Below are 26178 nucleotides of genomic sequence, written 5' to 3'. Positions count from 1 at the left end.
TTATATTTTTAATTAAATTGGAGCATTCATAGAAAATAAATAATCTTAATTCATTGTCACACAAAGGTCTTAAGACAAAAACTGTAGTTGCAATTATGTTCCTAGTTTTTGAGGGGAACCAGACTGGCAGATAAAACAAGAACAGCTAATTGATTTATGACAGGTGATTCAAAAAAATCAAACTATTCTAGTCAGCATTGCTGAGCAGTAAAAAATGTTTAATACACAGAAAAGGAACAAAACCACATTTAATGTTGAACAATTCAAAATGTCCATAATTTTTTTTAAAAGTCACTATTTAGGTTTTATTAGCTGGAGGATGCTACCCAAATGGCTGAATCATCCATTCTGTCTTGGAAAAAAGATGGTTCCAGAAACCAGATTTCTCCCAGCATTTGAAAGAGTACAGCTGATGATGACTGAATTAATCTACCAAAAAGTTGATTTATATCTAGGCAAGTATAAAGGTACACAAGGTGTTTTCCATCAGACCATTACTAAGTCTGATTCCTTCAGGATTTCATGAAAGTGAATATAGGTTTTTAGTTCGATGTATAAAGAGAGGCTAAATGGAAATACAAGAGCATGACTTAGATTTTAGCAGATACTCTGGTTAAAATAAGGAAGCTAGAGGAACTCCCAGAGTCAGGCTTTTGCAGCCTACCTTCTTACATTGTTCCATAAAAGTTAAAGTCTTCACTGAGTCAATTTACATTTTGTCTTGCTTTCTCTACACCTCCCTTCTTTTAATTAGCCAGTGAAATGAAAACACTGTATCTTACTGATGAACTGAAAAAGTAGCAAGCCAGAAACCAAATATATGTGTTAACTTTTGCTCATAAATTTAAACAAAACAAAACACAACCCTAAACTCAGAACAGAATTTGACAAAAAACTCATTAAGGAATCTCAAAACATAAAAATCAAATGGACTGAAAAAGCTACTGAACATCGATGTCAAATGCAGATATCAGCATTAAAGGATAGCACTCGGTCTCATAAGTAAGAAAAACAATTAGATTGATCTGGATCTTCCATTGAAGGAACTCAAAGTACTCTCTCTTTCAAACTAGAATTTCTAAATCTCAGGTAAACCTGAACATCTTAAGACAAATCTAGCCAGAGAAACAATCTCTAAGGGTTTTCTTGCTGTGGAGAGAAGCTATTAATTGTAACGATCAACATATTTAAGACCATCTATGTCTGTCTACAAAATAAAACAACTCTTGGTCATCAGGCTGTGGCTTCAATATTTCCAGCCATTACATTGCCTCTAATAGAAATCTTGGCAGTATCTTGAGCTGCATCATGAAGGAAGTAAGCAATTATACAGAGAAAGAGCATTATTATACTGCTGTCACTTATATGTCTCCAAAGATTGTGCAGTACTGGAAAATCCATGAAGTATTTTGCTGTAGACTACAGCACTCTTTCTTCCAGGAGCAGGAAGTCCCCTCCTATGTCAACTAATAAATCTTTAGAAGTTTCATTTTAAAAATATTAAACAGAAATGAATTGAACTCTGGAGATGGGGTGGAACTGAAATATTTTCACCGCTTTGGATCCCAAGAGTACAGCATCCCACAAGAGTATAATTATGACAGACTAAGCCTGCTGTGGTCAGCTACAGAGGAAAGAGGTCCTTCTTGTGTTCCTTTTGAACCAGTGTCTGCAGAAGGCAAGATAATTGCTCCAAACAGGAAACTGAACAAATGAAAATGTAAGTGGAAACACTGTAGGAAGAAACAGTCTCAAAAAAACAACAGGATAAAGAAATGGAAAGTAAACTAGTTAGGTCAAAGCTCAGGAACTTGTTGCAGAGTGAACTAATGGAAGACAGAACAATTACTATTTATTAATTATCATTACTTTTCACTGTAACCAAATAGGAAAAGACATTGCCTACGTACAAGATGTGAACTAGGAACATATTGGATCTCTGGGGCCAGAATTCTGAGTTTTAAGGAGTGAGTCAAAGAAACATCGAAGTGAAGAGTAAGATCTATCATTTCTGGGCCTGCGAACAAAGTGTATAGAAAAGTGATTGAAAAGAAGGTTGTGACATAGTAATTGCCACTTTTTGGCTAGTTACATTTAAAAAGTAGGTTATTTCATTTTGATTTTTATACGCATCTTAACTTTAGTTTTCATTCAATCCATGAAAAATTGCATGAACACCAAAGTTTCCTGTTTCTTTTTTCTCCAATACAGTGGCTGTAACAATACAATATTAATTAACAAAACATGAATATTAGCATATGTGACTAAAGCAATTCCCACAATTTAAAATAAAATCATTAGTTATGCAGTCTAGGTCTACTGGCTACAGGCTAGTGATGCCATTAAAAGGAGAAACAACAAAAGGTTGCTAATCAAATCTCTCTAAGATCTAGGCACCTTAGACACAATATACAACTTTTTTATTTTGTAATCTGGAATGCCGCTTTCAATAAATTAAAAAAAGAAAAAAGGAACCTACAGATAATATCAGCACATTAATGTCTAAAACAAAGCTTCTGACTGTTGAGTGGTCCTTGCTGTTGACTAGTAAACAAAACTACATGCCAAATTTATTCCTGATTGGACAACACAAGCAATAATATTCAAAGATACATTTAGTGAATAGTAATACAATACAGATGTTAGATGATAAAAGCCCTGGAACAAATATAAAAAGATTCACTTTCCCCAGAATAATCTTTAGGTAATGCAGGAGAGTTTTGCAAGGATTCTCACTTTCTGGTTCAGAGTTTAACGGTTAACATTAACCAAAAGCGTCCCATGGTTCTTGCTGGTAAGGAAAACTACTAATTAATTCTTAAACAAAAAATAAATCACACACACATGCAACTCAACTGTACAAAACCTAGGATCTATTTGTACGGAATATGCCAAAACCTTAAGTTTCCAAACAAGAACTTGAAAGACCAGATCAAAGCAATAATTCATGAATCAGCCTCGATCCCCTTCACTGGGAAGGAACTAAAGCCTTGTAGGGTCTCCACTGCAATTAGACCCATGGCTGGTGACTTGGGACATGGGGTTCCAACCCAGGCCTAAACATCTACACCACACTTAAACAGCCCCTTAGCAAGAGCCCCATGAGCCTGAGCCAGCTGGCATGGGCTAGCCACCGGTTTTTAATTACAGTGTAGACATACTTTATTACGAACAGTCTAAGGGTAACAAATTTCTGGTGGAAGTGTATAGGTCCCTAAAAATAATACCAAACGGAATTGTACATGTTTCCCATAAAGACACGAGATTTATAATTAAATTAAGGGACTGAGGACATCCAGTGGCTTCTTTAAAACAGAAAGGGGTTAAGACAATCCCAAAAGTAAGGCTGGAGTAAAATACTGATCAGGAAGGAATCCTGCTGCAAAGTGTTTAGCATAGGAAGCCAGTTATGGCTGCTATTGCCAAAATATCCAACACCGGCCAACCAGGAAAATTCCTTTGCTGTTAAAGGAGTGGAAGCAAGGAGTAGAGCGCTACAGCTCCTGCATTCAGTGAGATGCACTGGAGCTGGCTAAAGCCTAACAGCCAGTGACCATGCTCATTGACTCCAAAGATGCATTGGCTAAGTGAGTTAACTGAACTGTATGTAATCAACAGCTGTTATTTTGGGGCTGTTTTATTACACTCATCAAATGGGTTATTTCTTTACATACTTTTGATGGCAATGAATCTGGGTCAGGAGAATGGGCCTTTGGAACAAGTTCAAGAAATCTGTGATGACTCAGATGCTAACTTCTCTTGGCCTTGGTCTATACTATGAGTTTAGGTCGAATTTAGTAGCGTTAGGCCGATATAACCCTGCACTCATCCACGTGACCAAGCCTGTTTTGTCGACTTAAAGGGCTCTTAAAATCGATTCTGTACTCCTCCCCGGTGAGGGGTTTAGTGCTAAAATCAACCTCCCTGGGTCAAATTTGGGGTAGTGTGGATGCAATTCGACGGTATTGGCCTCTGGGAGCTACCCCAGAGAGCTCCATTGTGACCACTCTGGACAGGACTCTCAACTCAGATGCACTGGCCAGGGGGACAGCAAAAAGCCCTGGGAACTTTTGAATTTCATTTCCTGTTTGGCCAGCGTAGCAAGCTGAATAGCACAGGTGACCATGCAGCCCCAGAATCGCAAAAGAGCTCCAGCAGGGACTGAACAGGAGGTACTGAATCTGATCACTGTATGGGGTGAAGAATCCATGCAGGCAGAACTCCGTTCCAAAAGACGAAATGCCAATATATATGTCAAAATCTCCAAGGGCATGATGGACAGAGGCTACAACAGGGACACACAGCAGTGCCATGTGAAAATTAAGGAGCTCAGGCAAGCCTAACAAAAAACAAAGGAGGCAAATGGTCACTCCAGGTCAGAGCCCCATATATGCTGCTTCTATGAGTGGCTGCATGCAATTCTAGGGGGAGGGGACTACCACTACCCCACCACTGTCTGTGGACACCTGCAAAGGGGAGTCTCAGCAACAGGGATGAGGAAGATGGAGAAGGAAGAGGAGGTTGAGAACAGCACACAGCAGGCAAGTGGCTCTCCCCGGCAGCCAGGAACTGTTCATCACCCTAAAACCCAAAACCCTCTCAACCTTCCCAAGGTGGGCTCCTGGACCATGAAACCAGAGAAGGCACCTCTGGTGAGTGTACCTTTGTAAATATAATACAGGGTTTAAAAGCAAAAGTGTTTAATGATTAATTTGCTCTGAAGACTTGGGATGCATTCGTGGCCGGTATAGCTACTGGAAAAGTCTGTTAAAGTGTCTGGGGATGGAGCGGGAATCCTCCAGGGACATCTCCATGAAGCTCTCCTGGAGGTACTCTAAAAGCCTTTGCAGAAGGTTTCTGGGGAGGGCAGCCTTATTCCATGCTCCATAGTAGGACACTTTACCACACCAAGCCAGTAGCAAGTAGTTTGGAATCATTGCAGAACAAATGCAGCGAATGGACCCAGCCTTTGGTGGCATTTAAGCAACAGCCATTCTTTATCTCTCTGTGTTAGCCTCAGGAGAGTGATATTATTCATGGCCACCTGGTTGAAATACGGAAAATTTGTTTAAGGGGACATTCAGAGGTCCCGTTTCTGCTGGGCTGTTTGCCTTTGGCTGAAATCATCCCCGCTGTTATCCAAGTGGTGGGGGGAGGCCAGTTCATACTAAGCTGTTTGCATTTGGCTGACGGGGATCTTCCCTGATACTAGCCATGCGGTGGGGTGGGGGGTGAAGCGATCATCCCAGAGAATTGGGTGTGTGTGGGGTTGGGTTGTGCTGCACATTCACCCGAAAACCACATCCCCTCCTTTTAAATGACCAACCCAAAAGGCTTTGCTTGGTATGGGAAAGGAGGGCGCTGCTGTTTCAAACCATTCCCATATGTTGTGAAGGTTGAAGAAACCGAAACCCTTTGCCTTACCATGGCTGCCTGCAAGCCAAATTCTATTGCCCAGTCGAGCGTGCGTGATGTCTCACACCAAACCAGCAGGCACTCAATATAAGAGACAAAATGCAACCTTGTAACAAAAGCACGTGCTATGTAATGTGAATCGCTTGATTCAGTGTGAAATAGTCCTCCATTTGTTCTGTAAAATGTATCTTTTTAAAGACTACTCTCCCTTTTTTTCCTCCTGCAGCTGCAAATGTTTCTACACTCCCCCATCATCTCCATCCAAGAGGCTAGCGCATATTAGAAGGCGAAAAAAAATGCACTCGCGATGACATGTTCTCAGAGCTCATGCAGTCCTCCCGCACTGAAAGAGCTCAGCAGAATGCATGGACGCAAACAATGTCAGAGTCCAGGAAAGCGTTAAATGAACGTGATGAGAGGAGGAAGGAGGCAGGACGCAATGCTGAGGCTAATGCGGGAGCAAACTGACCTGCTCAGATATCTGGTGGAGCTACAAGAAAGGCAGCAGGAGCACAGACCACCGCTGCAGCCCCTGTATAACTGCCTGCCCTCCTCCCCAAGTTCCATATCCTCCTCACCCAGATGCCCAAGAATGCAGGGGGAAGGCTATGGGCACCCAACCACTCCACCCCAGAGGATTGTCCAAGAAACAGAAGGCTGACATTCAATAAGTTTTGAACTGTAGTGTGGACTTGTCCTTCCCTCCTCCTCTCATCCACCACCCCACCTGGTGCTTCCCTCCTCACGCACCCCTCCCGGGCTACCTTGCGAGTTTTCCCCCTATTTGTGTGATGAATTAAGAAAGAATGCATGATTTTGAACCAATAATGACTTTATTGCCTCTGAAAGCGGTGATCGAAGGGGGGAGGTCGCTTGGCTTATGAAGTAAGGGAAGTAGAGTTAACCAAGGGGGCGGGTTTTCATCAAGAAGAAAAACAGAACTGTCACACCGTAGCCTGGCCAGTCATGAAACTGGTTTTCAAAGCTTCTCTGATGTGCAGGGAGCCCAGCTGTGCTCTTCAAATTGCCCTGGTGTCTGGTTACGCGTAATCGGCCACCAGGCGATTTGCCTCAACCTCCCACCCTGCCATAAACGTCTCCCCATTATTCGCACAGATATTGTGGAGCACACAGCAAGCAGCAATAAAAATGGGAATATTGGTTTCACTGAGGTCTAACGTAGTCAGTAAACTGCACAAGCGAGCTTTTAAATGTCCAAATGCACATTCTACCACCATTCTGCACTTGCTCAGCCTATAGTTGAACTGCTCCTTACTACTGTCCAGGGTGCCTGTGTATGGCTTCATGAGCCATGGCTTTAAGGGGTAGGCTGGGTCCCCGAGGATAACTATAGGCATTTCAACATCCCCAATGGTAATTTTCTGGTCGGGGAAGTAAGGTCCTTCCTTCAGCTGTTCAAACAGACCAGAGTTCCTGAAGATGCGAGTGTCATGCACCTTTCCTGGCCATCCCACACTGATGTCAGTGAAATGTCCCTTGTGATCCACCAGTGCTTGCAACACCACTGAAAAGTACCCCTTGCCACTTAAGTACTGGCTGCCAAGGTGGTCCAGTCCCAAGATAGGGATATGTGTTCCGTCTATCGCCCCACCACAGGTAGCGGACCCCGTTGCAGCAAAGCCATCCACTATGACCTGCACATTTTCCAGAGTCACTACCCTTGATACCAGCAGCTCAGTGACTGCATTGGCTACTTGGATCACAGCAGCCCCCACAGTAGATTTACCCACTCCAAATTGATTCCTGACTGATTGGTAACTGTCTGGCATTGCAAGCTTCCAGAGGGCTATCGCCACTCACTTCTCAACTGTGAGGACTGCTCTCATCTTGGTATTCTTGTGCTTCAGGGCAGGGGAAAGCAAGTCACAAAGTTCCATGAAAGTGCCTTTACACATGCAAAAGTTTTGCAGCCACTGGGAATCATCCCAGACCTGCAATACTATGCGGTCCCACCAATCTGTGCTTGTTTCCTGGGCCCAGAATCAGCGTTCAACAGCAGAAACCTGCCCCATTACCACCATGATATCCAAATTGCCAGGGCCCGTGCTTTGAAAGAAGTTTGTGTCCATGTCCTCATCACTATCATGATTGCGCTGTCGTCGCCTCCTCACCTGCTTTTGCAGGTTCTGCACATATTGCAGGATAAATGTGCGAGGTGTTTACAATGCTCACAACTGCAGCGGTGAGCTGAGCGGGCTCCATGCTTGCCATAGTATGGCGTCTGCAGGAGAGCAGAGTTGCAGCGGAAGATGATGACAGATGCAACGAGAATAGATATTTATACAAAACGACGAGAGGACCTGCGAGGTGGATTCATGGCACCAGGAGAGCAGACGTGCAGCGGAAGCAGTTGATGACGACAACATGGAGAAATTTGCTATTGAGACTGAGCTCATTTACAAGTCCAGAAGAGCAGAGTTGCAGCAGAAGTGGTGGATGACGATGGTGAGCAGTCCTACTGCACCATCTGCTGACAGCAGCACCCAAGGCACAACAGCAGCAGCGAAGGTGAGCTGAGCTGAGCAGGCTCCATACTTGCTGTAGTATGGCGTCTGCACAGAAAAAAGGCGCGAAACACTTGTCTGCCATTGCTTTCAGGGAGGGAGGGGCAACTGAAGACATGTACCCAAAACCACCCGCGACAATGTTTTTGCCCCATCAGGCATTGGGAGCTTAACCCATAATTCCAATGGGTGGCAGAGACTGTGGGAACTGTGGGATAGCTACCCACAGTGCACCGCTACATAAGTCAATGCTAGCCACAGTAGTGAGGACGCACTCCACTGACTTAATGCGCTTAGGGGGGAATACGCAATTGACTGTACAAAATCGATTTCTAAAAATCGACTTCTATAAAATCGACCTAATTTTATAGTGTAGACATACCCTTCAATAGGCTCCAGTCTATTCCAACTGTAAAGAACGGCTACAAGGGTGTATTGAAGCCTCCATGCCTTCTTTCACTTTTTATACCCTCCCCACAGACTTGAGGATGACATTTTATTGTCACCATCACCAGGTTCCCCAGTAAATATTCAGACCCAATCTCTAGTTTGTATTGGTGGTGTTAGGGTAAGGGGGAAAGGAGCTGTAGCACATGAGTGGCAATGCTGTGATACAGCAAGATCCCCAACATTTTCTACTAGTCTTAAAATGTTGTGTGCGCTGCCCCAAGTGTTAATACATATCTTCATGGCAAAGCATTTAACAAAGCCACCCATATCACATGGAGCCAACATCAGACACACTGACCAGATTAAAGTCTAATGCTCCAGGGAAGGTTGGTTCTGGCTAGGTTCTGTATAAGTGTGCTTTGAACCCCATTTCCCCCCCACCACCCCAAATGAATATATCTTTCTTGACTGGCACTCCTATCCAATCAGCTCTGCTCCCTTCTCCAATTCAAGATTCTCCTTTACATCAATAAAAACTAGAAATTTCAAAACCCTCCTCACCATACACCTCTATAAAGGTGCCATCCACCAGCTGTTGTCACATTGTATAAACTAGCACAATACCTTTAATGCAAACTGCTAGCCAGCTTTATGTGCCTACTTCATAATGCTGCAACTTCTGTTTGAAAATTAAATTAACTCTTTAGCTTATCTTTCATTCCTTCCCACCTTCGTCACGATTCAGCTTTCATAAGTCATAAGCTTTCAACCCTACGTATAAGAAATTGTTCACACTCTTTCACACAGTTTTACCATTAAAATAGCATAGATGTACATGTTGTTGGTTGAAACAAATACCCCTCATGTTATTATAGAGGTCACCCTCTAATAATAGATTGCTGCTCTAGTTAATGACTCTCTGTTATGACATTACATGAAAAATTACTCAGATTGTTTAGATTCAGATGCTTATTTTACTTATTACTGTGTATCATGTTCTTCAACAGGAGACAGAACAATAGACTAAAATGTTCCTCTAATTAGAAACAATCATGGATTCAAAAGTGCAGAGGGAAATACATAGAAACGTTTCAACTCCCTGGTTTTAAAAGAAAATACAGGGCTCCCCCGCAAACCACCAGACCTGATCATCTCTGCCAGTTTAGCTCATTGTTATCCACAACAACTGGCTTTTTTTCCTCATTATTTCTTGAAGACCACAGCTATGATTTTCAAAAAAGGGGTGCCTCAGGTTAGGCTCCCCAGTCCCTATTTAGGAAACTATAGGGAGATTTTAAAAGTTTCTAAGTGAGTTAGGAGCATAATCCCATTGACTTTCATAAAACACAATACAGTCTTTCTTCAAACTTACACTTTGTAAAAATTAGGTATAAAACCCACGATTTTCAAACTTCTCCTGCAATGCACTTACCAGGCCATCTGCATATGTGGTCACCTAACCGATATAAACAATCCTAGTCATTGTACAAACAAATTAGGCATACATTTACTCATTCATTTTGAATGCACCATTTCATGCCTCAGTGTATTAAAAATCATGCTCATTCTGAAGTTACTTTATTACAAAATCATCTCTGAACTTCAGGGAGATTGACAAAGGAAAGTGGAAAACCAAAGGGAGAAACTGCTATGATCTCAAATGAGAGATCTTAGAGCCATTTAAAAAAAGGAAATGTCTCACCTGACAGTAAAGGAAAGGCCCTAAAGCTTTTTCTCAAGTAGAAGTAAGTGGTGACAGAAGAGAGTCTATAAAGATTATGCCTTTTACTCAATTTATTCACTATAAATCTACATTTGATTCTGTTCTATTTATACTAAGCAAAATCACTTTTCTAATTTCACAGGCTTTTGGAGTGTGAAAAACAAAATTAAATTAAGTCAGAGATCATATTTAAAAATCATGATTTGACATAAAATAAAAGTTTTATATAAATGTCATTGATAATAGGGGTCACGTTTAACTGTGATTGTATGAAACCATCAAATACCATTGCACTAAACCTTCAAGTTTTGGGGTGACAAAATTTTAAACCACTTGATAGGGAAATGAGTGTTGTGCGGGGGAAGAAATTGTAGCCATTTTATAATTTGACCAACTAAATATAATTGAACTAAAATGTTTAAACTCTTATTTTTCCGGAAAAAAAACCCACTTATTACTATCACTAAAGCTCCTAATGTTCTCCTCAGCTATTGCAGCAGTAAAAATCAGGAGTGAGAACCTCACCCCCACTCTGACCCTTTAAATTGCATAAAAGGGCCAGAGCAGCATAAATCCTCTTGAACAGCCCATGTGCCTAGTGGGGGAGGATTCTCCCGGATGAAGGCAATGAGAAGACCACAAAAGACTGTGCTTTGAGGACTCCTTTGCAAGCAGTAGCATATGGGGTGTGATGGAGTGGGAAGGAGTGTATCTGGAGTGGGACTTGAGCACTTAGAGCTGTAGAGATTCCAAGCAGCATCAAAAAGCTACAAAAGGTCTCATTTTTATCCGATACGGAACAAGAAATTTTTTCCCAAACTTTTAGAAATATTTGCAGGATGGAATAACTATTTCCTGCCAAGCTCTAATACTGGTTCAGGTTCTGAGGGGAGTGTGTTCTAGTGGGCACAGACTCTTTTCCCCCCTATCCCCCTAAGCTTGACCCCTTCTGCACCTGTAGCCTGTCCTCAGTTCCACATCCCATTCCCACTCTCCCCCACCCCCATGCCCACTGGTCCCAGTGCCCCCCTTGCTATCCCAGGTATCTGGCTTCTCACCCCTCCGCTTTTAAGTCAGGCTGTTTCCTCCTCCTCCTCCACCACGCTCCTTAGGTGCCAGCTGAAGGGGTCACAGCACAGGAGAGAAAGTCTCCCTGCTCTCAGTGCTCATGTCCGATGCCCCATTACTGAGAGAGAGAGAGAGACAGACAGACAGCAGACAGACACTCTCTACAGCCCAGTGGTTATGGCCCTCACCTGGGACATGAGAGAGTCAGGTTCAATTAATATTTAATTATTTAGATAAAGTGGTGCCAGGAACAGCAATTTCATGGAAAGTCTTGTTGAGCATCTATATTCCAGGGATAGAACATGCTTACTACAGATGCAAACTTTGGAACATTTAACTACAAAATACAAAGTCATACTGAGCATGTGAAAACAGATTTTTAGTGGCTCATAACTTGGCCAAAAGTATGGAAATTTTCATAGGGACAGGCCACAAATAGGACATCTTTGACAGCAAGGTGACACACTGCCAAATTTCAAGTCTCTGCTCCAAAGCACAGGGGCACTAAAGTTTCTCAAGGAAACAGTTTTGTGATTTTTTTTTTAACATGGCAGTATTAATCCAAAATTATTCAGCCTGAGGCTGACACCTAGCATGGGGAATGTCCGCCTGAACCACTGGCAAAGCTAAAAGCAAAGGAAAACAGGGTTTTATAATGTAAAGAGCCAGGAAAACTTAATAAATGACATTAGCTCGACCACCCATGGGGGGCTTTCTTTGAAGACTAAGGGGGCAAATTCAGTGAAGCTATGCTGATTTACAACAGCTGAGAACCCTCATCCTACTACATTAACGAGGCCAACAGACAACTCTCTGACACCTCCGACTATAGAGAACTCAAAGACCACCACCATTTACTCAGGAATTTAAGGCTATCATCAAATCCTTCCCCAAAAAACTCCAAGAGAAATTCTACAAACTTATCCCCTACAAACCAACCCCAAAGACCTTCTTCACGCTTCCCAAGATACGCAAACAAGGTAACCCAAGCAGACCCACCATACCTGGTCACATCACTCTTACTGAAGGAATATCTAGACCAGTGGTCTCCAATCTTTTTTATGCCCATGATCACTTTTTGAATGTAAGGGCAACCCAGGATCTACCCTGCCCCTTCCCTGAGGCCATGTCCCTTCCTTGATGCCCTGCCCCACTCACTCCATCCCATCCCTCACCCCCCCCATCCCTCTCTCTCCCCCATCCTCACTCACTTTCACCAGGCTAGGACGGGGGTTCGGGAAGGGGTGTGGGCTCTGAGCTGGGGCTGAGGGGTTCACAGTGTGGGAAGGGGCTCTGGGCTGAGCCTGGGGTAGGGAGTTGGGGGCAAAAGGGGGTGAAGGGTGCAAACTCTGGGAGTTTGGGTGCAGAAGGGGGCTCCGGGCTGGGGCTGAGCCTTGGGATGCAGGAGGAGGTACAGGGTGCTAGCTCTGGGAGGGGGGTCCAGGCTGTGGAATGGGGTTTGGGTGGAGGAGTAGGTATGGGGTGTTGTCTCTGGGAGGGGACTCAGGGCTGGGGCAGGGACTTTGGGTACAGGAGGGATCTGGGAGTTCAGGAGGTGCTGGTATGGGGTGCTGGTTCCAACCGGGGGCACTTACCTCAGGCATCTCCCAGTTGGTGGTGCAACAGGGCTAAGGCAGGCTCCCTGCCTGCCCCGGCCCCACTCAGGCACATCAGCTCCTCCTTCCCATCACAAGCTGGGTCACCCTGCCAGCCAGTAGTGCACCACGCAGTGATGCCACTCCTGGAAGGGTGGCCCCGGGGGGGGGCACGTGGGTGTGCATACTGCCCCTCTCTGCAGACACTGCCCCTGCAGCTCCCATTGGCCACAGTTCCACATTCCCGGGCAATGGGAGCCACGGGGGTGGTGCTTGCAGGCAGGAGCAGCATGCAGAGACCCCTCCTCACCCAAAAGAACCGCAGAGACATGCTGGCCGCTTCCGGGAGCAGCGTGGGGCCACGGTAGGCAGTACCACTGCACCGCTGCAGGCAGAGATCACGATTGACTGGGGGAGTCTCCAGGATTGACTAGTCGATTGCGATCGACAGGTTGGTGATCACTGATCTAGACTCTCAGAAACCATCCTGAAACCACTCACCGCACAAAGGGCCAGCTTTATCTACAAACTCCAGAACATTTACAACCTCTCTCAGAACATCATCCTCGCCACCATTGATGTCACTTCCCTTTTATACTACCACCCCTCACAATGAAGGTATAGCTCCCTGCCTCATATATTTACAAGACAATGGACAATCCTCAGATACCCATCCCAACTACATCACAGAGCTCATCCATTTCATCCTCACCCATAACAATTTTACATTCAACAATAAGCAATGTCCAAACCATGGGAACAGCCCTGGGTACTAGGATGGCTCCCCAATACTCCAACATCTTCATGGGCCACCTTGAAGAAGAATTTCTGGACCATACGATCAAACCACATGATATACTGAAATATATTGAGGATATTTTCATCCTCTGGACTGGCAATTCCCTCACAGACTTCCACCACAATTTCAACCACCACCACCACCAGTCCTTAAAACTCTTTCTGTAACTCTCCCACACCAGCATCAACTTCCAGGGCACCACAATGAGCTTCAGCAGTGAAACCCTACTGATAACTATATACAAGAAACCCACAGATCACCACAACTACCTTCATAGATCCAGTGAATATCCCAATCACACCAAGAAATATGTTATCTACAGCAAGGCAATATGATATATGCTCTGAGGAGAAAGTCCATAGAATGGGCCATCCAAATACCACAAGAGAACCTGCTTCAATACAAAAATAAAACCGCAACTGACCACACATCCCTACTTGTCACCTACCATCCACACTAGAACCCATATGGGTATAATCAAACAACTATACCCCATACTCAGTGGAGACCCCATCCTTAAATCTTTCCTGAACCCCCTTTTCTGGCCTTCAAATAATGTCCCAGCCACTCCAAGCTCATCACCAGAAGCAAGCTCCTCACAGACTAGGGCACATCAACTCAAAGCGGCACCATACCCTGTCAGAACAACAGATGCAAAACCAGCAGACATACCTACACTGCTACAATGATCTACATCCCCTCAAGATCCATGGGTCCTACACATGCCTATCACAACATGTGTGTAACTCATCCAGTGCACTAAATGCCCCATAAAAACTATAAGGAGTACTTGTGGCACCTTAGAGACTAACCAATTTATTTGAGCATGAGCTTTCGTGAGCTACAGCTCACTTCATCCGATGTTGGTCCAATACAAGATACTGCCTGACTCATCTTGTCTCTCTAATAGCCTGGGACCACCAGAGCTACTACAATACTGCATGAAAGTTATTTGGACAGCTTTTCTTCAAAACTATTTCAAATTTAGCCAATGTTTTACATATAGCATATATAATCAATGCACAACTAAGCACATACAAGCATCCTCACAGAAAACAAATCAGTTTCCACAAATAAAACTTTTCTGCAAATAAGAGCACTAAACTTAGCACTGCTATTCAGTGTACTGCATAAACACACAAACAACATGTATTTCAATGTCCAGAAGGAAAAATGAAAAGGTATTTTCCACAGCTCAATAGGATACAAAACACATCTGCTTTGTATAACAGATGACCATAAAAAACACTACAGAAACACTAATTGTAGGATCTTTACAAATGCCAATATCTATCAGAGAATCCATGTAAGTCAGAAACAGTTTAAAGTTGCTTCCTATAAATGCCACTCTTGTGGCATTATGGCTATGCCGTCTCACAATAATGGCTTCTTCTGCTGAGCAGGGATGAACTTCATTATCCCCAATGTTTACTATGGTATAAATAAAAAGTATTTAAAAATGAACTCAAATTCAAATTTACTGAGGATGTGTGCATAGAATAGGTTTTTAAAGCTTATCCATTTCAAATCTCTATTGGTTTAATATTTTAGGAAACCTAAATGATAAGCTGTTTGCAGTGTTATTATGGAAGAGCTGTGCAGCTTTTAAGCTTGTCTCTTTCACCAACGGAAGTTGGTCCAATAAAAGATATTATCTCACCCACGTTGTCTGTCTATCAATATGAGCATTTTACATTTACATCTTGAGCAAATGGTACTTCTAATGCAGGCTTCTGTTGCCTCCCTTGCATAATAAACAGCAGATTTAGCTATCAGTTTGATATTTCCACAGATTGAAGTTCAATAAATCACACCTATCTATAAAGGCATTTTCAGGTGGGGGAAGCTGGAGGGGCAGCGGCACCACATTAATCTGATAAATACAACAGAAGTACCACTTAAAGGGATACTTTTGTATCATGTTACAATGGCAACACAAATGGTCAGTTCTAAATTGAAACACATTCTTAAATTCGATCTTGTTAACTTCGGTGTGCAAGTTTCTGTTGCAGACCACATGTTCTTTGGGAATCCTTTAAAAATGGTCAGGGACTTCTTGAAACATATTTGATAACAATATAAGAAAATTCTTGTCATTGGAAGGAAAACAAATTCTGTCAGTCATTGAAAGCCACATCCACTAATGTTTAACCACAACTACTGTCTGTCTCTGTTTAACCACTATTTGTCTGCCACATAGAACTTAATAGCCATAATTTTTATTGTTTAGAGAGGTTTGCATTGCCAAACCCCATAAAATGTAAACGAAGTAGCATTTCACAGGGCAGACATCAGGTATAATTTTGCACTCGCTTCTCTTCATGTGGAGCTACTACATATACATGGTTCCAGTAGCACCACCATCTGATTTTTTCAGTTGTCGGCCTTCCCAAGAGAGTCTCAAAATACAGTTGAAGACTTCCCATTTGATGATCAGAAGCTCTTCCGAGAACTACGGATGAGCCCCTGCGCGTGCTAAAGGACTCCAGGGCTATATTGAGGTCTTTGGGTATACACACCCTACAAACAAGGTTAGATTTAGTAAGTCTCAGATTGCTCAGAGACCGTGCCTGGCTCAGTTATCTGCTTGTGTCAAGGTTCTTTCCCCACTCTGAACTCTAGGGTACAGATGTGGGTGCCTACATGAAAACCTCCTAAGCTTACTTTTACCAGCTTAGGTTAAAACTTCCCCAAGGTACAAACTATTTTACCCTTTGCCCTTGGACTTTATCGCTGCCACTACCAAACGTCTAACCAGGTTAATTATTGGGAAAGAGTCGTTTGGAAATGTCTTTCCCCCCAAAATCCTCACCAAAACCTTGCACCCCCTTCCTGGGGAAGGTTTGATAAAAATCCTCACCGATTTGCATAGGTGATCACAGACCCAAACCCTTTGATCTTAAGAACAATGAAAAAAGCATTCAGTTTCTTACAAGAAGAATTTTAATAGCAGAAAAAGTAAAAAGAATCACCTCTGTACAATTAGGATGGTAAATACCTTACAGGGTAATTAGATTCAAAACATAGAGAATCCCTCTAGGCAAAACCTTAAGTTACAAAAAGACACAAAGACAGGAATATCCATTCCATTTAGCACAGCTTATTTTCTCAGCCATTTAAAGAAATCATAACCTAACGCATATCTAGTTAGATTACTTACTAAGTTCTAAGACTCCATTCCTGTTCTGTCCCCGGCAAAAGCATCACACAGACAGACCCAGACCCTTTGTCCCCTCCCTCCCCCACTCCAGCTTTGAAAGTATCTTGTCTCCTCATTGGTCATTGTGGTCAGGTGCCAGCGAGGTTATCCTAGCTTCTTAAACCTTTACAGGTGAAAGGGTTTTTCCTCTGGCCAGGAGGGATTTTAAAGGTGTTTACCCTTCCCTTTATATTTATGACAGAGCCCAACAAATAAATTCTGTTAAGCCAGCAGCAAATGAAAAAATCATTGTTTGAAATGTAGATCACCTTTATAGGACTATAGTGAAAATTAAGTTACTTATGATTAAGTGGAGTGATCTAGCGGCTCAATCTTGAAGGTACTGAGCTCGCTGAAGTCCTATTGGACATGTAGCATCTTGCAGAATTGCGCGGGAACATGAAGTCTTATGCCCCATATACCTTGCAAATTGTTCAATCCAGGTTAGTGCTTTGCAGGCCTCAGAACCACAAGGTGACATTGGCTCCTGAAGATGGGCGGGGGTGTGTGCATTGGGGGAGGGCAGGTGAGGGCATCATGTGTAATTGCACATGTAACTTGACATCAAGCTCATTATAAAGAATTTTTTTGGAAAGACATATAGGAACTGAGTAAAGAAAGCACCATAAGCCACAGACTTCAAAGACGCAGGGAAGGCAAGTGAGGATCTATAAAGACAATGTATTTCTAGTTCTCCATTTACTTGTAAGTATTTTCACTCCTACTTAATTGCTTCCACAGGTCCTCTTTCCTGGAGATTAATTCCAAATATATGATGATTAATTAGAAAATAATGGCATCTCATCAGAGGTTTCATCTTGCTGCTAGCTGTAGTGGGGCAAGTGGGGCAGCTGGTCTGGGGAACATATGTGCACATATAGGGAGTGCCTGTGGATAGAGTAGGAGTTATGATGGAGGGTTGGATGCGAATGCGGAGCAAACAGTGAGTCTAGTACCATATCGCTGATGCAATGGGCTTTATGGGCCCCCTGATATCTGAACCTTCAGTTATCAATTATGAGTATCAAGAGCAGGCCATGTTAGTAGCATCTATACAGAACAACTAAAAGGAGAAAATTTCTCCAAATACAACAAACTAGGTGGACTTCCAGAAAGACCTAAGCTATCCAGTCTATCCAGGAAACAGCCAGATGCCTACAATAAGTTTGTGAAGTATAGTCCTGCAGAGTCATGGGGTCTGGAGAGGAGAACAGGAGATCTAGATAAAAATTAGACTTTCAGCAAGATAGATAAGATCATAAAAACTACCTTGTCTTTACAAAGGCATTGGAAGGGGGGTAAGCCATAAAAGCTTGGAGTTCACTCATACACACCTGACAGAGGCCACCAATCACCAAGAAGGCCACTTTTAAATACATATGTCATATAAATATCACATGACTGAAAGATCTGTAAGCCTACCAAGCTGCATTAGAGGGGTACACTTACAAAAATTCCTTAAAGAATCACTTTATAAGCAAATGCAGGTGAACAAAAATAAATAGCCAGTATGGCAAGTGGTGTTCTAAGATGGAGGGCACTCAACAAGGATGAGAAACCACAGCCTGCCTGATAAACTGGGAAACATGAGCTTTCATTATGGACTAGAGCAGAAAATGACAAAACATCAAGCCACAAACCCAAGGATTTTGTTCTTAGAATGCCAGGATCCGCCATATGATGCTGATTGCCATAGTATCAAAGTGCCTGTTGGCTAAATAAAGAGAAACTTTGTCTGTATGAACCAATCCTTCCTTCCTTCTTGGAGAAGATCAGTATGTCTGGCATAAAGAAGAGATTTCTCAGCCAGAGTTAGGAGCTTTGAATACCAGAAGTAGTGAACCCAAGCAGGAGCCATAAGGATCACACATGCTCTTCCCTTGCATCATCTTGCTAAGGTCCCTATGCAGAAGATAAACAAAGTTATATGCAGGCACTCACAATCAGAAGGCCTAACCCTGGATGAAAAAGAAAGGCTTTTGATATATGCCCTTGATTTCTGCTTGTTCAAACATAGAACTGTTCTTATTTGGCATTGGAGTACGATGAAAGGTCAGTCTGTGGTCTAACTAACCACCCCTCTATTGAACAGGTTGTGTACTACCAACTGCCAGAGAGACCACTGGGTGTAGCAATTGTCCACAAAGATGTTCCCCCCTACACACACACACACACAGATTTATGGCTAAAGGACCTTTCCAGTAAAACGTAAAAGCGCAGATAAGAAGTTTCACAGATTCTAAAACCAGAAAGAACCTTTATGATTATTCATCTGATCTCCTACATAACACAGGACAAAAGAATTCCTTATTATTTTAAAGGTAAAAGTTTTAATACAAAACCAGCATCTACTCAGAAACTACTCAAATTGTCAAGGGTAATTAAAAACAACCAAGGAAAGAGGAACCTTGTGTCTCTTTACACCCTCTGTCTCCATGCCAGGCTGAACATAAGCCTCCTCTCCTAGTGTGAATTCCTCTCAACAACTCTGTCTCTTTCTCCCCACCCCATACCTCAGACACCAAGTGTAGGGATCCATGAAGGATATTCCATGGGGGAAGAGAGTCTGGAATGCCAGAGAAACGTGTGTAAAGATTATAGTTACTTTTCAAACTGAACTAAAACAAATACAATTAAATGTAGTGCTAAGAGCCTACTAAAATTATACCACTGCATGTGTATACCCTAGTCCTGGACCAGGACCCTATTGTGTTGTTAGGTGCTGTACAAACAGTACAAAAATTGCTCTGGTCTCAAAGATCTTGCAATCTAAGTAATGAGATTGTCTGTGAGCATTAGTCACACAATATATAGCTCTCTCTCCTTTACAACAGCAACGGAAATTGGACATATGTAGACAAGAATCAGTGTCCGAAGTAAAGGATTGAGGGAAGGGAACTCATCACAGATTAGCATCTCTCCTTTTCTGCAGCTATTCTGAAGACTGAGCTGGTTTTATATTAACAGAAACTTTCTGTATTATTTAGCAGGTTGTATCTTATGAGATTAGGCACCCAGGGTATAGAATGGATGTCTATAGTTACATTTTTGAAATTCAAATAAAGGATAAAATAATAGCAGCAACATACAATATGTAGGATATAAAAGAACAAAGTTTCATGGTGGGGAAATATACATACTGGGATGGATTCTCCTCCGTGAACAAGCTGCACTCAGATGCACTGAAGAGTGGATCCAGCCGCAGTGCCCTGATCTTCCAATATCTGCTCCCGGTAACGGGAGGATTAGCATACTCAACTCTTTCTCCACCATATTCTTCCCGGGCCCCAGTCTGCCTCCTTCCCTACCTCTTGTGCCGAGGACAGGTGGACAGAGGGTGGGTGGAGCAGACTACCCTGTCTCTGCCAGCCTTCAGCTAGCAGACAGTTGTCCTGAACAAGTAAAATTCTCCACTTGAAATTTGCAGCCAGTTGTGCTGTGCTGACAAATGTGTGCTGCTTTATGGAACAAAGAGGACATAGCAAACTAAACTAACCCCACAGCTATTCCTGGTTTCTTTCATTTAAAACAAAACAAAACCCTTTCTATTGAATTATTTAATCTCCCTTTTCACACCACTTTATTTATTCTGTTTATGTCGCACATGTGGACAGGGCCGGCTCCAGGTTTTTTGCTGCCCCAAGCTCCAAGAGCGCAACTGCCCAAGCAAAAAACAAAAACAAAAAAACACCCCAAAAAAACCCAGAAGGGGGGCCGGAACGCCGCCCCTGGAATTGTGCTGCCCCGAGCATGTGCTTGCTTTGCTGGTGCCTGGAGCCGGTCTTGCATGTGGACATGACCACATGGGACAATAGTGCATGGCACGCCAAAGTCTGAATTTACAGTGCATCGCCTTGCCACACAGCAATATCCCATGCTACAGTGCACGAAAAGTTCCATGGCATGAACTACAGAATTCATAGCGCACTGCAGCCCCACCCACATGAGATATTACTCTGTGGCAAGCTAGTGTGCTGTAGCTTCACGCCCCGGCTTGCTACTATGCACTAAAGTTCTGTTTAGACAAGCCTGTATTCTTAGAGATGTGTTGCTGTTTCATTTGCTAGCTGGAGATAAAAACCATTGCAAGGCTCAGCTTGTGCGAACACATGTTCACTTTGAGCAACAAATACAATAATTTAATCACAGGAAAGCAAGGCAAACTCCATACAGTGAACAAAGTGACACATTTTTCTTCCCTTTTTTGTTAAAGAATTGCTGTAAAAGTCAAAAAAGCCAAATGCAAAGGGGAAAAAAATCCACTAATACAGTCACAGAACATTAAAAGCTTATAAACTTATATAAATTATATTTCTTATAATGTAAATCATGCAGATGGACAGCACAGCCACTTTATTACTGTGAAGGTAACGTACTGTGTAGGAAACTGTAATCAAACAGTTAAGAAGATGCCAGAACATAAGAATTCTAAAGTTACTTTAAAGGATTTAAGAAAACCAGAACTTCCATTGTGTATATGTGGCATTGTTAGGGAATTTTTCATAAATATTTGCCACTACTATGAACATTTCTAGTCTGGTTCCTACAATGAATCATGAGATGCCAAAAATTCCTACATGTCATCCAGTCAGTATACACATGCAATGGGAGGGGAATTGTTTATAAAGCACCTTGAAAAACAAACCTTTATAAACCATCTATAAAACTATGAATCACATGTAAATGGGGCAGATAAATATTGCTACAAAAGTAGAACAAAAAAGGCTTTATTTCAACAAAATTTCAGCCACTGAACTTTTTCATTTTCCTGCTCTTCTGTGACATTTTGTGTGCGCACAGTCATTCAGGAAAAAAAATAAATAATTGGCCACGTACCTTACCGGTGTCTAAGTCAGTTGCACTAATGAAGAACTAACAGACTATTTGAGAAAAAACTCATAATAATTGGCAAGGGGTACAAATCAAAACTATTTTGAGGACAGGAGAAGACCAACATAGGCCCTAATACTATAAATTGTTCAGGCTACCTTCATTAGAACTGTGTGAAAACTACAGACTGAAATAGGCTGGCTGCACAGGGTCACTTGAGAAGACTACTTTGCACAGGCTACTCAATGTAACAATCCCAATTATACTGTCAGTTCTGCTGCTCCTCATCCCTGGATGCTGACACACAATCAGAAGATATCACATGCTTGAATGGCTGGCCAAATGACAGACCAACTTTTTAAATGTTACGTAGCACTAAAGGAACAATACCTAGTCAAATAATGTCTGTGTAAAGATTATCACTAAACATTGCCAAATCTATGGCACTGAGATATTGAAGAGGACTGTTATAAAAAGCAGTCTGGGTTTGGAAAATTCCTATACTGTATTGCCCTGTATATGGACACATGAGAACCATAACCACCATAGAGAAACCACCACCATACCTGCAAGCCAATGACAAGTTTGAATGAGTGTTTCGACTGCTCATTTGAAAATTCTGATTAAGAGCATGTTCCTGTGTGTCATTCCTGTGTCCGTCTGATTATCAGACTACCAACAACAAAAGAAAGACTGATTGGAAGGTAATTTATTTTGAGCAACTAACTATTCAGAACTCTCTTTATGCTCATGTAGATGTGAGGCTGCAATAGCTTACGTACCAAGGCTTAACCTGCTTAGTAATCTTTACATTTATAATGGTCCGGATTTTTCCCAGTGTACTACAATTCTTTCAATTTCAAGAAGTTTTTTGATCAATGTATTTTTTCCATTTTGCTTTTTCATTTTTTATTATGCATTCATGTGCATGTACTATATAAACAGATACACATACTATAAGCTCCGTTACTGTGGTTATTTTTATGGTAGAAGAACTTGGATGGACAGAAACTTTCAAGCATTGATTGTCAGATAAGTCACTGAATTCTTACCAGCCTTACCCATTATATTTACTTTAAAATACTTAATAAGAACAAATTGCAAACTATATATTGTGCACACATACACATATATTAATGTTAGATACTATATATAGATAGATACATATACTTGAAATTTCACCTGTGCTGTTAGAATTTTTTTTTTTTCCCCAGAAACTCACTATTTTAATGGAAAGGAAGAACTATGCTTTTAGGAACATAACTTAGTTTAAACCTTGAAATCACTGAGTTTTTGACGTCAGAATGGTTAGTTCCATTAACTTTCATATGTGTATGTGTAGTTCACAAGTGTGTAAGTAAACACAGCTGTCAACTGTACTCTGGAACAACCACAACTATAATGTACAATTTAATCATATTTGCATATCTTATTTTCCCCCCAGTCACAGGATAAAAGTTATGAGGTTTGTTTCTGGCTATTATTTTAGGTTTATTCTAGCCACTTCCAGACACCATGTAAAGATTTTAAAAGCAATTAATACAGGGACATAGCTTGATTTGACTACAGAGGAAGTTCGTAAATGTAGCTAGCTTCTAAAATGATTACCCATACTCTCCTTTTTTATATATTTGTAAACAGCACGCAGAACAATAGTTTGAAAAACAAACAACCACACAAACAAACAAACCCCATACATCACAGCTTCCTATTGCAGCCCAGGTATGCGTAGATAGATACTGACCCAAAAGCATGGGAAATGAAGAGTACTCACTTGTTTAGCCTTTGTCTTTGTGATGGTGTCTGAAATTGGTTTCTTCCTCTCTTTAACAGCGGTTTTGGAAAACAGTTCTTCAAACTCATGATAATCTATAGAAGGCTCTTCAATTTTTTCCCACACAAGTGAAGCATTAGAATCTCTAAAGTTAAGCAAAAGACCTATGTAGAGCAATGTCAAACTAAATATAGTCACAAATGGTGGAATGAAGAAAAATAATGTTAATATTATTTTTGAGTGACTGCTACTTTCAGGATTAGCAGGAGTTTAATAGACTATATTTTGGATCTGAAGTCCTCCACACCCCAGTATGCTTCAAACTGCTTTCTATGCACATGTGCCACACAGTTTGCGTTATCGCTAGCTCAGTATATAAAAAAACCACCAGAACTGGAAATAAGCTTGGGCTGAGAAAAGATAAACCCACTATTAAGTGACAAAAAGTATGAAGGTGAAGAAAATGATAGGCAGGGAGAGAAGAATATTACTGAAATCAAAATTAGTATTTCCCTATGAGTATGAAATCAGTATTTCAATGGGCATTCTGCAAAACAGAGAAATACATTAACAACAAATCTGATGTCAGCCAGAGCAGCGTCAAGCAACGAGGGTCACAGGCAAGTGGGCCTTTTACATCATAAGGTAGGAGACATGGGGAGCGAGTGTACGCATATCATGGATTCATTTGGAAACTCAGAAACTACCTGAGTTTGCAAGTTGCTTGAGACAGGACCTTGGTGCTGGTGGAAAGGGAAAAAGGTACAAGCAACTTACATTTGAATCACAAAATGCCTGACACGTATCATATATTGAGAGCTGAGGGTCCACAGAACCTCATAGGATCAGGCCCAAAGTTATCCAGAAAATGGTTCTTTAAAAGATTTCTCAAACAGCGCAAATATATACATTTTTCCCCCTCTGCACTGACCTGTTCTATATAAAAAAGGGGGGGGGGGGGAAATAGCACTTCTTACTAATATGCTTTCTGTAGTTCATAAAGACAGTATTGAAATATTACCTTTGTAAAATAGCTTTCATGGGTAATAAGCAGTTTAAGTTTAATTTTAACATACAAAATGCTAAATGCAATGAGCATTTTATTTAAATGGCAGTTAAAATTAAAATTGCAATTATATGAAAATGTGTATGTTGTAAAGAACTATTTACAAGACACTAAAGCACTTAGTTAATTTCACCCCATGTTATTGAAACATGCTTGGAACAAAAACAAATTCTCCATCTTCACGTTGTACATATTTTACCTTTTACTATGAAGCTGAATTCTTGTCCAATAAAGAGGCTTCATGGGTCGAGAAGGTTCTATTGCATGTTTCCTGCTCCCTTTATCCTGATTCATCCCCAGTACAAATAAACCAACTGGTAATGGAGGAGGAAGAACCCCACAGACTTGTGGAAGGCCGAAAGTTGGCAAGAAGCCTTCCTGGGCTGGTGGTGGAAGAGAAAGAGCTGCCCCAGGTGGTGGCGGCGGAGGGGCAGGGGGCGGCATTCCTACACCAGGCAGTGGGGGGGGAGGGGGCGGCATTCCTACACCAGGCAGTGGGGGGGGAGGGGGCGGCATTCCTACACCAGGCAGTGGGGGGGGAGGGGGCGGCATTCCTGCACCAGGCAGTGGGGGGGGAGGGGGCGGCATTCCTGCACCAGGCAGTGGGGGGGGGAGGGGGCGGCATTCCTGCACCAAGCAGTGGTGGGGGAGGGGGCGGCATTCCTGCACCAGGCAAAGGAGGTGGGCATGGGATACTTGCACCAGGCAGAGGAGGGGGTGAGGGTGGGGGAGGCATTCCCATACCAGGCAAAGGAGGTGGGCATGGGATTCTTGCACTAGGCAAAGGAGGGGGCGGGGGAGGGGGGGGCATTCCCGCCCCAGGCAGAGGAGGGGCCGGAGGTATTCCTGCCCCAGGCAGAGGAGGGGCTGGAGGTGGGATTCCCGCACATGGAAGAAATGGGGGAGCGGGAGGCAGTGGCATCGCTCCATCAGGCAAAGGTGGGGGTAGAGGAGGTGGCATACTTATGCCAGGCAACGAGGAGCCCAGGGGTGGCACTGCTGTGCCAGCCAAAGGCAAGAAAAGTCCTGAACCAGGCAAAGGTGGTGGGGATGGGACACCTGCACCAGGCAAGTGTGATGTGAAGGAAGAGCGTCCTGCTCCAGGCAGGGGAACAGATAGTTCTGTGCCAGGCAGTGGGGGTGGGATGCTACAAGTGGGTTCAGAGGATACAGAAGGGAAACAATCACTGCAAGTCACACTCTCAGTATTTCGAGACTGATGGGGAGCTGGCGATACAGTCGCTTCTTGAAACAAAGAAGAGGATAGATCCGTGTCAGGTCCTGCACGAGGTGGCTGTGATGTACTTTCTGTGGACTGACTTTCATCGAGCTGCGTCGAGATTAGTTTTGGTGACAGAATTAAAGATACTTCAGAACAATATGTGGGATGTAGTTCAAAAGTTGGCAACGGCTGAGATGGCAGTTCAATTTTATCCCCTTCCAGGTGGGGAGGAGACTGTGGCAGTGCGTTGGCTGAAGGCTTTGAGTGTGTAAAACTATCTTCTACTGGTGAAGTTTGTACTGATTTTACTTGTAAAACTGTTTTGGGTAGAACATTCTCTTCATCTGTTTGAAGATCCACATTACCACGTTCCCCACAAACTGGATGTCCACTCTCACTCTCTTGGTCTCTGCAAGGAATCTGTACCTCCGTTGGGGCTGGGAACTGTTTCTCCAGTTCTGCAATTTTGGTCCTCAGATCCTCGATGGTTTGTTCCAGCTGCTGAATTACATTAGCACGCTCCTCAGATTTCAACTCGAAATCATCCTTCAAAAAGAAAAAATAAATCAACA

The 26178-nt window shown here is 42.6% G+C and overlaps 1 protein-coding gene across 1 annotated transcript in view; it reads right to left on the bottom strand.

Annotated features, from left to right (window-relative positions):
- The window catches only part of FMN2 (formin 2), a 242960-nt gene that overhangs the window by 128699 nt on the left and 88083 nt on the right, over window positions 1-26178 (bottom strand). The window contains 3 exon segments of the mRNA XM_073338221.1: window positions 23319-23463; window positions 24584-24997; window positions 24999-26152. Of these exon segments, the coding sequence (XP_073194322.1) occupies window positions 23319-23463; window positions 24584-24997; window positions 24999-26152 (1713 nt within the window).

Source organism: Lepidochelys kempii, chromosome 3 (genome assembly GCF_965140265.1).
Source record: "Lepidochelys kempii isolate rLepKem1 chromosome 3, rLepKem1.hap2, whole genome shotgun sequence".
Taxonomy (NCBI): Eukaryota; Metazoa; Chordata; order Testudines; family Cheloniidae; genus Lepidochelys; species Lepidochelys kempii.
Note: the sequence above shows the minus strand (reverse complement) of the source record. Positions and strands in the feature narration are given on the sequence as shown.